Source organism: Thermobia domestica, chromosome 13 (assembly GCF_964235325.1).
Source record: "Thermobia domestica chromosome 13, izTheDome1.hap1.1, whole genome shotgun sequence".
Classification (NCBI taxonomy): domain Eukaryota; kingdom Metazoa; phylum Arthropoda; class Insecta; order Zygentoma; family Lepismatidae; genus Thermobia; species Thermobia domestica.
Genome location: NC_137466.1, coordinates 217,016,152 through 217,034,162, shown reverse-complemented (window position 1 = coordinate 217,034,162; position 18,011 = coordinate 217,016,152). Strand labels below are relative to the sequence as shown.

The window sequence follows — 18,011 nt, the reverse complement described above, 5'->3', positions numbered from 1 at the left end:
AACAAACAAAAAACTCCTGAATTACAGTATACATACCTTTGTTGCAAGCGGATCACAGTCATAGTAAGTCGCGTAGATTAGAAGTCCAGTGTAACAAGTGGAGAAAATAATTACAATAATCCCAACTGCAAAGTTTAACGTTACTCTGAAACAAATTGCATACAAAGGACACTAAAATTTTAATTCTTTTACTAAACCTGTAAGAGACGGACTGATACTGTTAAGTAAACGTATACTTGATGATGAAGCTCAAATCATATAACTGAGCCAGTTTGTCAATCTTCAACTTTAATTTGAAATTGTTACACTTATTAATATTAACTTATAAATAAATGACTTTAAGCAAATTACTTGCAAAAAAATTCCTGTAACATATAAAGATATTAATGAAATGTCTTGTAAATATATGTAGTACAAATAATCAGAATAATAATAACCTAAATATAAAAAGAAAACTTCTCAGTGTATCAGTCAATGCATAGGCTAGTTTATAATAATAACGAATCACGTTAATAAGTATTGCCTGCGCTATCGGCCTGCGTGCTTCCATATGCTCTGGAATTTCATTTCGATAAAACTCGAGAACTCAGTACTGAATATTTACTCTTTTCATCGTTACGACTTTCCACTTGTAGTCTTTACCAGATCCATACATAGCTCTGTTAGCTGATTGCCACCCATTTTACCCCTTTGTTTGCTGCCAATGTGTGGGACTTGAAAGAGAACCCAAGAAGTAACAAAGGGTGAAATATCTTCTATGACAGCTGCTTTTCTTATTCATGTTCGACAAGATAATCATTTTCCGACAGATCTCACAGTTTTATTTGGTGTATCGGTTGTTCGGTTTGCAAATATAATGTCTCATCTTAGTATTGAGACCACGTTAGATATGCAACAACAGCTTAGCGAAGAATTGTAACTTTATGATTTGAGGGTTGGATGGCAATGGCGTAACTCAGTTTTGGGATATTGTGGGATGTTGAGACTTTTATTAGTACAAAAAAAGAAAGAAAAAACGGAAAAAAACTGTTTTTTGTGCTGCTATCTTTTGGCCTATGGCCTGGTACTTTAACTCTGTGATACGCAAATTTGTCATCCAACAGATTTTGGTTTCAAGTTCACGGAAATGACTTAATCTTATTTAAAAAAAATGAGTTACGCCACTTCGCTATCTAACGCCTGATTTATAATGAAAAATTAAACTCAGGTCTCCTACACCAAAGGCGCGTACATTTACAAATTTCTACAAACGAAAAACCGTAATTTAACAAAAAAACTTAAGATGAGTCACATTTTATTTTTTTAGGAAGTTATGTGCATTTATAACCGCTACCAGGTTATAGAAGTATTTTTTGTGGATGCCCTGTATATTTCCTGAAGACAGTGATTATTATTTTCGATTTATACTTTATTCTACAACGCACATAAGTTCTTTATTTGGTGGAAATTTCTCTTTCCCACACAATTGGACAAAGAAGTCTTTCATCATTTTTTCATATATATATTTAAAACATTGCTTTTGCTGAGAACATTTCAGCTAGTGACGAACCATTTCAGTGTTTCTCTCTGACTTATTATATGCACAGTATATATTCTATAGTTATTGGGAATTGAAGTAAGTGCTTTCTTTAATCGCTTATGGAAACATTATAATAGATTAGAGAAATACGGGCTGACCAGATGTTCCAGCAACCAAAGTGGCACCAACTGTGTTGTTCTGCAGTCCGTTATCTGTACTTTCTCACGCCAGTGTTATCGCCGTGTCTAGTGCATTATAGGCAGTTGACTAAAATTAACATAAATTGTTTTCCGTATTCTGTTTGTATGTGCATACAGGTGAGTTACTGGGTGATTTTTGAAATGAACTGCCAACACTTTTCCGTTGACCATTGCAACCCGTAGCTTGAGCTTGGATGCTCGAGGAGTTTGACTCCAGGTCTGGAAGCGGTAACCACGCATTTCGTGTCGAGTTTTAGATACACTTATGGTGAAGAGGCACAAGCTATTTAGCCGGTGAAGGACGATTTCTTACGGCTAGCCCCAACTAGTGAAATCCCAGGTCCGCAGACCTTGTGCGTTTAAAAGGTTATATACGCGCCCTCCAATATCAGTATTCCACTGTGGAGATCTTCTTTTCGTTTATTTGCTTAAGATTCACCTTTACGCTGCAGGACTGTTCAGCGTAACAACTGGATTCATCGTGGGACGATCCAGACAACTTTTCCCCAGTGCTAATCCCCCAAGTGTGTCAATGGTGTGAGAGAAGAATTTGTAGTGATATCTGAATCATAATCATATATATATAAAGGGCTATATTGCCCAAAAAGGGCAAAGCGTGATTTCAGCGACTAAAATTGTTATACATCCTCAGTGTTCAGTGTTGTGTTCATTTCTCTTCGTTATTTTTTATTATTTTTTTTTTATACTAGTGCTCTAATAAATATTGTGTGCGTTATTTAATCCAGTGTGTTTTCGTTGTTTGTATGAGTGATGTTTGTGTGCGTTATGGTCTGGATGACCGTCTGATCGTCCGTGAGGTTTTCGAGAGGAGACACCCGAACCTCTCGGCGCCTAATGTTCATCTCATTATTGAGACCGACGAGCTTTTTGGAAACAGTTTGTAACCTTTCTTGGAGAGGTTCTTCATCGTCCTGTCCAGGTAAGTTAAAGTATCAGGAGTATACTTATTGGTAGTACCACGAGCCACGGACAGCGAACAGAATACGGAGTGGTTACAAATAAATGGAAACCCGAACAGCGACCAGAACACCAGGTGATTACAAATAAATGGCCGCCCTAACAGCGACTTGACACCCAGTTGGTTTTACACATTCATACGTACATACCCCATATATGTATTTTATATTCTATAATTTGATTGACAATATATTTATTTAACCTTAGGAACATTTCCAGTGTACCACTAACATTAGATTTATTCATGACTAAAAGAGGAATTACAAAACTCCACTTGTTCCTAAAGTGTTTCGATTCTAAATCAGATAAACAGAAATTAAAGTACAGTGAAACCTCTACTAACGGACACCTCTATAAAGCGGACACCTCCCATAACGGACATATTTTGTAATCCCCAAACACTATAATAGGAAAAAACATATTGGCAAACCTCTCTAAAGCGGACACTCTCTAGTACGGACACGGACAGTCTTTCTTGTCTTTTATAGGTGTTATTTACCTCCGTATTACGGACAATTTCTCTAGAAACAAGTTGGAAAGTGCAGTAAAAATACACCTTTAGTAATTCATACGTGTGTCACCAAGGAAGAACATGTGGGTGTGACAACATTTTGCCTCCTTAACTGTCTGTTCAGCAACCCAGAGGAAGGGTCTTTGTTTCAAAACACCCTTATATCCTTTGCTTGCATTCCGCTCCCACCCAACTTGTTTCAGAAACAAAAGTGATTGACAGTTGCCCACTGTTTGAGATGACACATCATTCCACTGTCCCGCTGGAATCTCTAACCAAACAGAAGACAAGTTTGTCAGTTTTGACCACGGGTACGCATATTGTCTTTTAAACAAGTCATTCCTGGACTACAATTAATTTAGAAATTAAAATAACACACCGAAAACATAGCAAGTAGCGACAAGTGTAAAGTGCAAAGAACTGTAACATCTTATTCCCATGTTGTGCCTCGAATTGCATGGATCAAAATAATGCAGGTACACTAACATTTTGGTAATATTCATAAATACATGATTCATGCAAAAACATTTTTTCTAATTGCATATTACCTTGTTTATTAATTTACGTAACAAAATATTGAAACCTCTCTAAGGCGGACACCTCTCTATAGCGGACAATTTTTGATTCCCCACGACTGTCCGCTTTAGAGAGGTTTCACTGTATATTCTTTACCGAGACTACTTTATTGAAGGCGTAAGCAGGGGACCAGGGATAGAATCGGATGTCAACTTTCGATTTAGACCAATACATTTAGATTTAACTATCTTTATATAATTTTTATTTAAGCATTTTATGATTTTGGTCACGTTTATTGGTGGTTACGCGTCATGGTTCATCTCACCTCAAGTAACTACTTCAAGAATTCACATTTTGAGCGAGTATAAAAATTCAACGCTCAAACTTTGTTACTTCGAAAACAAAGAAAATATAGTGACTTTTTAAATTTCATGTTCTTGTACCTTAAAATAAATTGCAGCTATTTGCTAGAAATTGCATTAATGAAATTAAAACACTACAGTCCTACAGTTACAAACTGAATGTATAATGTATGTGGATCATTCCATGTGAAATCACCTTATTTTAAAGCCTGACCGTGCTTCAATATCTCAGATTTTCTTCAAAATGTTTTTATACATAAATACCAATGAAATTATGCTAACTTATTTTTTTTCCGATTTTTGGGTGCAAAATGGGCCGGAGAGATTTTTTTTTTAAATGTGAATTTGGAGCCAATTTCACTTTCCGGCGCACAGCATCATGGAACGAAAATTACCACAACTTTCTTGTTTTTCACGTTATTGGGGTCATCCAGGTGTCAAATGAAAGCTTAAGTTTTGCTCGTTTAGCAGATCTTAAGAAACATTGCAAAATGTTACACTGTCAAACATAAATGGGCATATAAACAAATTTTAGAGCTTTTAAAATTGTGCAATTTCTCAAAAGTTACAACTGAGACTTTTGAAACTTTTTCGTACATTTATCTTAACACGCACATGGTATGGTTAAAAAAATAAAAAGGGTTTCTTTTGTGTTTTTGAAATTATTATTTTTTTGTATTTTACATCTACGGAAACAGTTCACAAACTGTGTAGTTGCTCGTAAGTTACAACTATGAAACTTTTGAAACTTTTTTTATAGAATCATCTTAGCTCATACATGATATGGTTAAAAAATAGAAAGGATGCTTTTGGTATTTTTGTATTTTTTTATTTTACATGTACGGAAATATAGTTTTAGGTTTTATTTAAATTGTGTCATCATTGCTCATAAGTTACAGCTATGAAACTTTTGAAGCTTCTTTTTATAGAATTACTTTAGCACATACATGATATGGTTAAAAAGTAAAAACAGGATGCTTTTGGTATTTGTGCAATTATTATTATTATTATTATTATTATTATTATTATTATTATTATTATTATTATTACTATTATTATTATTCTTATCTGTATTTGTATTTTAAATGTACAGAAATATACCGTTTTAGTGTTGTTAACAGATTATGCCTTTTCTCTGAAGTACTGATGGCCAATTCCGTAATCTTTACTTTCCGGATTCCGGAAAGTAAAATGGGAAAGAATTCGGATTTTGGAGAAATTCCGGAATTCGCAAAAAAATCTGATGTCAGAGAAATTCCATAATTTGTTTCGAGTTCCTGATTTTTCTGATTTCTGGAATTTTTCAGAAATCCAGAAAGTGAAATTTCCTAGTCCGGAAAATTTGGGTCATCCCTACTCTGAAGTGACAACCATCATACTTTTAAACTTTTTCAATTAATGATCTTAGTAAATATTAGGTATACTTACTAAATACTTATTAGGTATACTTAGTAAATATTAGGTTTAACGTGTAGTTTTGGTTAACGTAACATTATATTTTGGGTAATGTTATATTTTTGTACTTTAACTATCACTTTCTTTTATCTCAAATGTACCATTGCTGACAACTATCAAACTTTTGTAACTTTTTACAGGATTAGCTTCCATTTACTTGGTATGCTTAAATAACAAAAAGTTAGGCCTTTATTTCGGTAATAATTTTGTGGTTTTGTGCATGACCTAGCAATGTAAGGAGTTGAGTGACTATCACAAAACCTATCAACAAAAGTAAGAAATAATAGACTAATGTACATAGATGAAAACAATAAACATATAAACCGGTAATACTTCTCAGAATTACATACATTTAAATACAAAATGTGTCCTATATTTCAAATACTTCTATATGTATCTATCGTTTTTTTTAAAAAAAATACCCTTTCAATTGCGTACGTCCGGGCTGATTGGCTTGTAAGACATGGAACAGGAACTTTGCAGATGATATTTTCCAAAGGTATCCAACAAAGGTCTTTATTTTCTGACCAGTAGAATATAGAAGGCCCAGATCGACTTATGAATTGTTGTGCTGATGTATAAAAATAATAATTACAAATATACCAAAAGCTACCTTTTTATATTTTAACCATATCATGTATGTGCTAAAATGACTCTATAAAAATGTTTCAAAAGTTTCATAGTTGTCATTTGCGAGCAATGACACAAGTTGTAACAAAACAAAACTTGAAATTGTATATTTCCGTACTTGTAAAATACAATAATAATAATAATAATAATAATAATAATAATAATAATAATAATAATAATAATAATAATAATAATAATAATAATAATTATTATTATTATTATTATTATTATTATTATTATTATTATTATTATTACAAAATACCAAAAGCATCCTTTTTATTTTTTAACCACACCATGTACGTGTTAAGATGAATGTACAAAACAAATTTCAAAAGTTTCATAGTTGTAACTTTTGAGCAATTGCACAATTTTCAAAAAGCCCCTAAAATTTCCTTTATATGCCTATTAATGTTTGACGGTGTAACATTTTGCAATGTTTCTTAAGATCTACTGAAAGGGTGAAAATTAAGCTTTCATTTGACACCTGGAAAGTTATGGAAACTTAAGTCCCATGATGTTGTGTACCGGAAAGTGAAATTGGCGCCAAATTCACATTTTTGAAAAAATTCTCCCCAGCACATTTTTCATCCAAAACATCGGAAAAAATTAATTTAGAATAATTTCATTGGTATTTATATATGAATAAATTTTGAAGAGAATCTGAAACATTGAAGCACATTGAGTTGATGACATGGAATGACCCATGTATACGTTTTGTTTATATGTTCCGTCAATTCAATCAGAAACATACCTTATTTACCTCCCTAAAATTTTAATGGTTATGCCATTTTATAGTAATTGAGTTTTTAACTCCAGCAGGTAAGCATAAATGTTATGTTGTACAGTTTAATTTATCAAATAAGACCTAAAATCTTAAACTAAACATTGTTTTGAATTCACTTTATAACTTGCTACAATAAATGAAAAACAACCTGGGCATTATCACCGTATATTCAATCAATACATTTTCTTATCTCTATATCCAAAGAAATTATAATTATCTCGTCTAGCTTATTTACGGTTTTAATTGAAAAGTCGTCTAATATTATTCACAAAATTTTTCTAAAGGAGCTAAGTGCTAATCTTCGGCAAATAGACATTTTGTTGGACTATGGGTCTATCTAAAGAACCGAAGTGCCAATCTCTCTGCTTCTAGTTAATAGCAAGTCTCAAAGACGGCTTTTGCTATATGGTCATATGCTGAATATAACTAATTTTTGTTTGAAAGTTTTACATTTCGCATTTGGCTCCTTTTGAGCAAATATATTCAACTGTGAAATGTTTTAATTATTTAATACAAGGAAGACATGAAGAAAACTACTTACAGTTTAGTTTTGTTAAAATTTGGCAAAGCGAGGAACCTCTGCATTATGCCCTGATTCACAGTCATGTAGCCCAACCAAGCGACATAATTCCCTAAACACACTGACCAAACGGTGTGACGTATTGTTGGATCAGGGTTAAAACTAGAATAGTGGTAGAATTTTTTTTATTGGAAAAATGCCACAGAGCCCATTAAGCAATTTAAAATAATATCATACTTAAATAATCAAAAGAGAAAAATCAGAAATGTGTGGCCCCAAATACTTTGCATTGCATTATCTCTTCAGAGACGATTATTCTAATTAACAAATGCATTATATTATGATTATTTCTTGGTCTTTACGTTTGGTTCAGCAATTATCATTTACTCGTATACCTTTGAACGAATTGTGTTTATTAAGGCATTTGCAGGTAAATACGCCACGTTAAGGGTGTTGGACTTTTTACGGCCTTAATTTTCATGAAACACAATGAACAACACATGTGCGTTGTAGAGTAGTCTTTTCCGCATGTAGAAAAAATGGCAATGATGCCACTCACTTCTATTTTGTACACAAAGTAAAAGAAAAAAGTGTTACAAGGTGGTGTATTTACCAACACGTGCAGGTAATTACGTTAAGTCTAAGATACTACTAAAACCTTTAATAAATCTTGCAACTTCTTACATCGTCTGTATTACACGAACCCAAAAATTACTACACAACTTGACTGAAGCAGAAGATAGAATAACCAAAGTGCAAGATTAAGATAAAAAGGTAAATAGCAGAAACGATTTTCTCCAAAGTTGAAGTTCCAAACTGAAATTTTAAATCCATAAGAAGATAAAATACAATGGCACTGAACTGTGATTTAAAAAGACTATACCGATATTACATGGAACATATGGGACAAATGAAAACGTTTGTGCCTTGTGTAGCCAGTCCTGCACAAGCCTTGGCGTATTTCGCTGCATTATGCTTGGTATTCATTGCCTGGTAGCCATGGAATCACAAATACTGAAGTTACACTTACAAAACAAAGTGTTCTAGACGGACACGATATAAAGCGTACACTGTTGTAAACAATCGGTAATGATCTAACTTAGCAAGGTAGTAATAACGGGTTCTTACCTCTATTGAAGTAATAACGTCGTTTCACTGAAGCTTCCCGAACCAAACAACATTGCACGGCGTGACGGCCTCAGACCTATCTCCCGGAGTATTTGTCAAATCGGACTTGCCCAAGCCCGTGGCACATATTGCAGCTACATTCCAGTGGATTTCGTAGAAAATGTTTCAGCAGTGAACACTTGGCGTATTTAGCTGCACTGGCGATATACCTGCAGTTACCTTACTTGCCAATTCAAGCAAATTATCAAAATATGAAATCGCTGGACCACCATGCAAATTTCTCTACTACTTCACCTGGTCATATGATTTGTAATGACATTTTTTGAAGACAAGCTTTTCTGACAATATGTAGTTGTAAATTGGTGCTATTTTTGTGTGTCAAATTTGAAGCTATATTATAAACAATTTTAGTTTCGTAATCATACGTTTTTGCCTTTTGCAGCATACTATTTGGTTTAGCCAGATAAGTCCATCATGTATGTATTTAAGGAAGTACTAAGATAAGGGTCAATATAGGATATACAGAGAGTGCCCAAATGAATTCTACACACTCTACTGAGCATCCAGGAAAGTGTATTGTGCGAGATACACGACTAGTGTTGTAAAAAAACGGTTTTTTTTCTGTGAAGTTTTTTTTCAATAAAAAACATCGTTCTTTTTCATGTTTTTTTTCAAATGTCTGTTTTTTTTCTGGCAACTATTATTTATTGATTTACGTCGCAGATTATTGAAATAATCTACAGAACTTGAGTCGAAGCCCTCGTAAGTTACAAATCTTTTGTTTATTTGCACCTATATACTAGCAAAATTGTGTGATTATTCCTTTCGGCCACAGGTCATTTTTGGCGTTTTCCTACATTTCCAGTTAGTGACTTATTGCTCAAAAACAATTCATTCGATTGATATGGTTAAGGCCTTGCTTTTTAGAAAATGGATGTGGCTATCTTTCGGTGTAAGTTGCATTGCAGTGTTGCCAATGGGTGGGAAATTATTGAGGGAAATGTAGGGGTGAAAATTTACAAAAAATTCCCTAACCGAATTTCAAAATTTTTTGTATCTAGTACCACTGCTGCTATATGGGTTCAAGTCGCCTTAAAAATCTTTGGTGTGTTGACAAGGTACAGTGAAATCCTGAAGTCGCTTACTTCCATCCAAAGAGGGAAAAAGAAAATGCTGTCATACACATGAAATTTTGACATTTTTTACGCCTCACAAGCAAAAATCAAATATGCCGGGGCTACAGCTTCTCTAATTATCCTATTGAAACATTTTATGGTGCGTTCTGTAGGGCAAATAAGAAGCTTTCAGGTAGTGGTATGTTTGCTTCAATGTAGTCAGTAAGAGGGTAATAATAGAGGGGAAAAGGGAAATTTTCCGAATTTTTCACCTAAAAGCGGGAATTAATTGTTTTGGCTGGAAACACTGCCATCAGACAGACGAAAACTATCTGAAAATAGCCCTTAGTACTCCAAGAATATATCCTACAAGTGTCATGGCGATATATAACAAAGTAAGCATGAATTTTTTTAAAAAAATATCATTCTACCTCAGAAATTCACCATTTTCTTACCACTTACAGAACATGGTTTATTATAAACCTCAACTGTACTTTCCCTAATTATTCTAGTGAAACTTTTTATGGTGCGCTGTGTAGGCTAAGGATGAGGCTGTTAGACACTGGTACGTTTGTTTGAATGTAGCCAACAAGAAGGAAATAATAGAAATAAAAAAGGGATTTTTTTCCAAAATTTGCCCTAAAATCTGGAATTAAAATTTTCTGTAGCTGGCAACACTACTAACAGACACACACAAACTATCTTAAAATAAGCTTTGGTATCCCTCTAATATATCCTACAAGTATTGTGACGATATCTAATAAAGTAAGCATGTCAATAAAAAAATATCTCATTCTACCTTTAAAAAAATCACAGTTATCTTCCCAATTAGAGAACAAGGTCTACTGTACTTCCCCTAATTATCCTATTGTAACTTTCTATAATGCGTTGTGTAGAGCAAAGACGAGACTTCCAGATACTGGTACGTTTGGTCCGATATAGCCAGCAAGAGGGAAATAACAGAGACAAAACAGATATTTTTTTCAAAATTTCCCCCTAAAATCTGGAATTAAAATTTTCTGTAGCTGGTAACACTGCTACCTGACAGACGCAAACTATCTTAAATTAAATATTGGTACACGACGATATTTAAGGAACAAAACTTCTAATTACCAAAAATATATTACTGTAAACAGAAAAGTAGGGAAAAACCAGAAAAATCAAGGGTTAGAACCTAAATGCGAATTTTTCGTGCGTTCCCTAATTACCCCATTGTAACGATCTGTACTTGCGTTTGTTAAGTAAGGACAAATGTTCGATTGGCGTAAGTTGACTTGCACTCAGACGTATAGGTACGGATTTATAAACAAAAATTTCTAATTTTTCCCCCAAATTTAGGAAAATTTTAATTTCCGTAGTTGGCAACACTACGCGCAGGCCCGTCTAATTGATGTCAACAGTTAGGTATCCATCCGAGGTATCTACCTGGCAAGTATAAGGAGGTCTTTCTACAACGAAGGAAGCTACAGGGAAAAAAGAAGTAAAGGAAATTCGAAATTAGAAAATTCTCGAATTTTTGACTGGGGTGCAAGTTGAGAAGGAAATTTGACACCAGAAGAAAAAAAAAATAATATGATAAACTATAGTCCAACCATATTTTGCAAGAATAATATCCCGATATCTTAATTAGTGTCCACACAGGAGCGGTGACAACTAACTCGTGTTGTTGTTGTAGTTATAGTCTCGACTAATAATAATATACGGTAGTTGTTGTAAACAATAACTTTATAAGGAAAATTTTCTCTCCGTTTTACATCTTAGTTCCAACACTGTTGGTGAGAAATGCAGGGTGTTTCAAAATGAATTTTGGGGTTTTAAGTCTCCGTAGTACTTATTACATTTTACGTACAATTATAAGCAATGCATCAAGTAAAAGAGCACCTCAAACAGTCTTTGCTACAAGTGTTCAATGTGAGATTCATTTGTCACACGGCACACATCTAGTCGATAGGCGAGAAAGGCCCATAAACTTTCCGCCATATGACACAAAACACATTCAATTTAGGGGTCTCATTTCAAGTGTACCATCTCCTGAGGATTTGCTGACGTCCAGATACGAACATTATGAGTGTTCACATTAGATCTTAGGTGAAATGTTTATTTATCACTGAAGACGACACGATCTAGAAACTTTTCATTATCATGCAGCAATATTTCACTTGCGAAATTGGCACGTAAACCGTAGTCTGTAGGCTTTAGACCTGTATCAACTGCAAACGATAAAGACGTAGTTGCAAGCGTCTCCTTAATATTCTTCACACAGACCGTTGCACTGTACAGATTCAGTCTTTATTAAAACACAAAAAAACTTTCTGCTCTCTAGTCTACATCTTTTCTGCTTGCTCTTTCTAACGGCAGACAGAAGAAACAATGCATGTACATGCGTGCGTATAAAACTGTTTGAGTTGCTCTTTCATTTGATATAATATTTATAATTGTAAGTTAATTGTAATAGATACTACAAAGTTTCAAAACCCAAATATTAATTTTGAAACACCCTGCATTACTTCAAATTGTGTCATCCTATATTCATGTCTTTTATATACATGTCATCAGGGCCGGTCCTAGTCAATTTGTCGCCCCATGCAATGGCATAATTTGCCGCCTCCCCTTTCTCCAGAAAGAACAAATCATAAAAGTCATGATTTTAAGTATGCTACTCCAGCATGAACAACAAAGGTGAGGGTAAGTGCAGTTGCACTCAGAAAGGCTTAAATACTTACTAAAAATGCAATCCCGTTGTGTCTTTTTTTTTAACAAAAAAAATATTAATCTATTACGTTAGTGAAAGATAAAGCAAACACCTGCAGAGGAGAAATGGTAATCCTTTTTATAGAATTCACTATCGAGCTTCAATCTCAATGTATCAGTTTGCAATTCCAGTGCAACTAGCTCTTTTATCTTTATTTCTTAATTTCCCTTCAATATCAGTTAACATTTTTTAAAAAAAATGTTTCTATCTTCAATGATAAGGAACTTGTTTCTATCTTCAATGATAAGGAACTTGTTTCTGATAAAAACAAGACTAGTTGTCATATCAAAACTGTGATAACTTATTAACTGGAACAGATATTCACTTCTATTCGAGAACTGAATTCTTTCATTTGGCAACAATCGAGCAATTTGTGCTGGGATTTATTTAACCATTTGCTTTAGCATTGTCCATGTGGCCTTGACCAAATGCAAACTAAACATAATTTATGAATGTAGTATTCAAATAGAAGGTCAGCTTAGTAAATGCAACCACCATCATCATGAAGTCTGTTTCCAACAAGAAATATTTAATTTAAATAATATACTTATGACAGATTTTACCGGACCATCCAAACTTGCCGCTCCACGCAAATGCACGTGTTGCATATATGGTAGAGCCGGCATATCATATATATCTAGTCGACAAATTATTTATATATGACATTTAGAAAAATACTATTAGGAAAATTAGTATTAGTTTTTACCTTTAGACAAGTTATTTGAATTGTATACTGTTCGTGACATTATTTTCGTACTTATTAAAGGCCTGCTTTCACGAAAAAACAAAATTTCATTTCTACATTTATTTCTTAGTTGATATTGATGAAAACTGCTGAAACCCGAATTGTTAATAGGTATGGCATTCATGTAAATTGTAAAATATTTGTAGCGTATCAGTATCTAGCGTTTAATTTATGTTGCATTTTACGGTGATTATACCTACATAAAAATATTTAATACTTAAACAGACGTAAGATGCATTAGAAATGACTATTTAAAAAAAAACGAAATTTAGAAAAAAAACGGGAGGCAATGTTTTTTTTCTAAAAAAACGTACATTTCTGAAAAAATACGAACGGTTTTTTTTCTATTTACAACACTATACACGACAATTAAAAATAGGCTTGTGTGCATACCACTCCAGCTGTTAGAGCCTGACGTTTGACTCTGGTTACACGGAAAAGGCATGGAGGAGATCACAAACGTGCTTCACGATTACCAGTGTGTTGTGGTTCAATTCTTTTCAGTAGAGGACTGTGAGTCCAGTGAAATTCACAGGAGAATGAATGTAATTCATGGAGATAAGTGTGTATCCGAGACAATTGTAAAGAATTGGGAACTCATGTTCCCGGGAAGTCAGGAACGTACGATAGGTTTCCCACGCTCAGGCTATGTACACGTCAACATTAGTGATGGCCTTGGAGTAAGAGTTGACACTACCATATGAGATAGTGGGCAGAAAAATAAGCATATACTGGTTTTTTGGTCCTTTGCGTATCAGAACAGATAAAGCTTTTGTATCATAAAGTGTCTGCACAGTTAGTCCTGCGAGTTCTTATTGTGGTTTCTGCTCTGCAGTTGTCATACTTGTTTTGTTGGCCTGTATTTTCGTTTTCTATCACGGGCAAGTTTCATTTGCACACGATTTGTAATATGACGTGTGTTAAAAACTTTGCCGAAGAAATTATGTAGTTTTTCATTTCAGCTAACTATCTAATTCCATTTTACATCCTTTCTCTTTTTAAACAATTTAAAATCAAACATCGTCATTCCCAAAAATATAAGTAATAGAATATGAGTCATGAATAAGAATAATTGTTTGACATCATATATATGCAGGAAATGTTTCGAATAAAGTAATATTTAATTTGTTTAAAGTTATTAATTGATAATTTTAAATTTCTTCGATCATTATTTTACTTATGAATAGAGAGTTGTACAGTGAAACCTCTACTAACGGACACCTCTATAAAGCGGACACCTCCCTTAACGGACATATTTTGTAATCCCCAAACATTGGAATAGGATAAAACATATTGACAAACCTCTCTAAAGCGGACACTCTCTAGTACGGACACGGACAGTCTTTTCTGTCTTTTATAGGTATTATTTACCTCCGTATTACGGACATTTTCTCTAGAAATAAGTCGAAAAGTGTAGTAAAAATACATTTTTAGTAATTCATACATGTGTCACCAAGGAAGCATTGTGACAACATTTTGCCCCCTCAACTGTCTGCTAAGCAACCCAGACGAAGCGTCTCTGTGTAACAACACTCTTATATCCTTTGCTTGCATCCCACTCCCACCCAAGCTGTTTTAGACACAAAAGTGATTGACAGTTGCCCGCCGTTAGGGATGACACGTTATGCTACTGTCCCGTTGGAGTCTCTAACCAACCAGAAGACAAGAAGACAAGTTTAGTGTTTTTTGCCCTCAGGTATGTATATTGTCTCAAAAAGGACGCTTCAGGACTGCAATTACCCCACAAATTAAAGCGCCATACCGAAAATGAAGGAAGTACTGATAAGTGTAAAGTGCAGAGAACTATAACATGTTATTTCCATGTTGTGCCTCGAACATAGAGTATTGGATGACAGAGGATAATGCATGTGATATTCGTAAATACGTGATTCATGCAAAAATATTTTTTCTAATTGTATATTTACTTTCCTCACTAATTTACTAATTGTATATTTACTTTCCTCACTACGAAATACTGAAACCTCTTGAAGGCGGACACCTCTCTATAGCGGACACCTCTCTATAGCGGACAATTTTTGATTCCCCACGGCTGTCCGCTTTAGAGAGGTTTCACTGTATTTCTATTGGCTAATTTTGAACAAAAATATTTACGCATTCGACATTCTTACAGCAACAGAATAGTACGAGTACATATTCTCGTAGACGTGCATTGAAGCATGGACTTATTCTGATTTCCATAAAGAAAAAATATCTCATTTATGACAAGTCACAAGGCTTTTGTCATTATCGATAAAGTCAGAGAGGCGGTGGGCTGTAATATTACTACTTAGAGCTACTTTTAAGAGCTCCAAACTCTGGGATGGGATTTATTTATATATAAAATTAAAATTATGTTTCCTTTTCTGGGGGGCGGGCGATTGCCCCCCTGGATCCGCCACTGCCATGAACAAGATTTGCGTAAGCGGATATGCATCAATATATAATTTCGTTAATGAAATTCATGGATATCTAGAAGCATTCATGATATCTAAACATAAAAAAATATCTTACTTAAAGAATTCAACTCTTCCGCTTTCTCTACTTCTATCGAAGACAACCTGTGCCCCTCCAACAGCTATAGTCCCCAATACCATTACAACAATTATAGCTACAATCATAAGAACCGCCTGTAACACGTCGGTCCACACAACAGCCTTGAAACCTCCCTGGAAAGAAATAAATTCAACTCTTTAGTTTATTATTCTATGAGAGACTAAGAAGTAACGAGTGTCAATATATTTAAAGAATTAAAGGACTTGGAGGATAAAGGTGTTATGTTACATTTTTCGAAATGTTGCATTTTGGCTGTTCATGCATGTGTTATATGCTACTCATGCTACCTAACACATTATTTGGTGAGTCCTCGTCCTAGTGCAGATATTTAGAAACGATGAAGGTGGTATGTTAACGGACAAAGTTGTGAAATTCAATTTGCCATCATATTCAATTTGTTACATAACACCTCTATCTTCCAAGCGCTTTAATTATTTGAATGATTGCTGTTCAAGATATATTTTCATTACCATTGCTATATGAGAAGTGAGTTTACCGTTTAAAGTAAGTTTTAAACTATATGAAAAACTGTGAATATAACAGCGTATAGCGACAATAAACTGTTTAAAGTAATGCTACGTGAAGCAAGAATTGAGTTGTTGAATACAGTTTTCTTATCTTTATGTGACGAAGTTTGAAACATTATAAATATTGATAATCACGTGTTCATATTTCCCTAGTAGCACACGAAATAGGCCCTACGTGGGCCAATTGCTATTTTCTTAGAATTTGAATTGCAAAAGTAATGTTGAGAAAAACGGTAGTCCAAAGTTGATTAACGTTTATGTTGGGTAAACTAAAACATTGTCATCATTTATGCAACGGTTTCAACTTCTCAGCATTAACTCTTGTGTTACAAGTATTATTTTCCTGTGTGCGTGCTGTAATATCAGATTTTCACTTACTATTTAAACACTGTATAGACCGTTATATACGGCATAGTTATTGCGCAAGAGCGAGAATAGCATTCACATTACTGATTAAAAAATATTTGCATTGTGGAACATTTGAGCTGAAAAGCGGAAATTTTGATATTCTGAAGTTTCAGGTTGGCAACACTGACCGGAGATCAAAGGCAAAGTTTTTTCTTTTTCTTTTTCCGATCTTGATATGGAAGTTGCCAATTGTTTACCGTCAAAACAAACGCATATGTGTCCTAATTGAACATATGTGTTGCCAATTTTAATAATCAAAACAAACACTTAGGTCCCTTTGGCCTGATATCTACTGAGACAAACCTTTTTTCTTTTCTGTCACTAAGGTAGTGTCACCTAACGAGAAATAGTAGAGCTAACTCGTGCCTTGAGTCCACTAACAAATATCATCATCTCCAGGATTATTACGACATGGAATACGTTTTCATGACATCACTGATATTTTGCAACAGAGTATTTGATGACAACCACATGGTTATCACTGGAACGCAGGGTGTTAACCGAAAATTTACTTTTCAAGTAGAGGTTACTTTGGAGTTGATTGGAAAATACTCGATAAAGCGGTCCGCTTCCAAAATGTCTGTTGTCCATTTTACAAATCTTTCGGCAAATCAAATTTCGGCTGAAAATAAGCAAAACAAATTTTGTAAAACGTTAAATAAATACATGAATACATTAAATGAGTTAAATCAGTTGAAAATAGATATTAACAAAGGAGAAACCATGAAAAAGGACGTTCCACAAAAGTAGACAAGAAACGTTTTGGTATTGGACCATTCCATTATAGCTTCTGGGTAAATTCTGTAGTTAGCTAACGTACTTTTGGTATTGATTAGTTTAGGACAGTAATACAACCTTATACAAACATTTAAATAGTAATTCTGATCAAAATTTTTAAATAATAAGTGTTTTAACAATATAATACCAAAATAAGTGTTCGACCGAAGGTCCTACCTTGTAACCTTTGAACGAATACGAGTCTACCTTTTCTACATTATCTTCGTGCTGTATAATGTGAAACGTGTATCGTTACCTATTTCGATGATCTGATTTCAAATTTACTAACTATTTTCTTTTCGTATCACGTAGGGTTTTTATACAATGCGCACATGAAATATTTTATGACAGAGTCATTCAATTCAAAAAATGAAATGGAATCTTTGAGTTTTACGTCCCACTTTGATGCTGGCTAGGCTAAAGAACACGGTGATGAGGAGAAATGGATGAAATGGTGCAATAAAGAAAGTGAAAGGAAACGGGAGAACCTGGGAAAGTCAACGCGCACAGTGTTTTTCCGCCAGAAAGTTC

At 34.1% G+C, this 18,011-nt stretch overlaps 1 protein-coding gene across 1 annotated transcript in view; it reads right to left on the bottom strand.

Moving 5' to 3' along the window:
- The window catches only part of LOC145667974 (sodium-coupled monocarboxylate transporter 2-like), a 45,243-nt gene that overhangs the window by 15,772 nt on the left and 11,460 nt on the right, over positions 1–18,011 (bottom strand). The window contains exons 4-5 of the mRNA XM_081735399.1: positions 15,727–15,881; positions 37–145 (exon numbers count right to left, since the gene is read on the bottom strand). Coding sequence (XP_081591525.1) covers positions 37–145; positions 15,727–15,881 — 264 coding nt within the window. The remainder of the gene's footprint in view (positions 1–36; positions 146–15,726; positions 15,882–18,011) is intronic.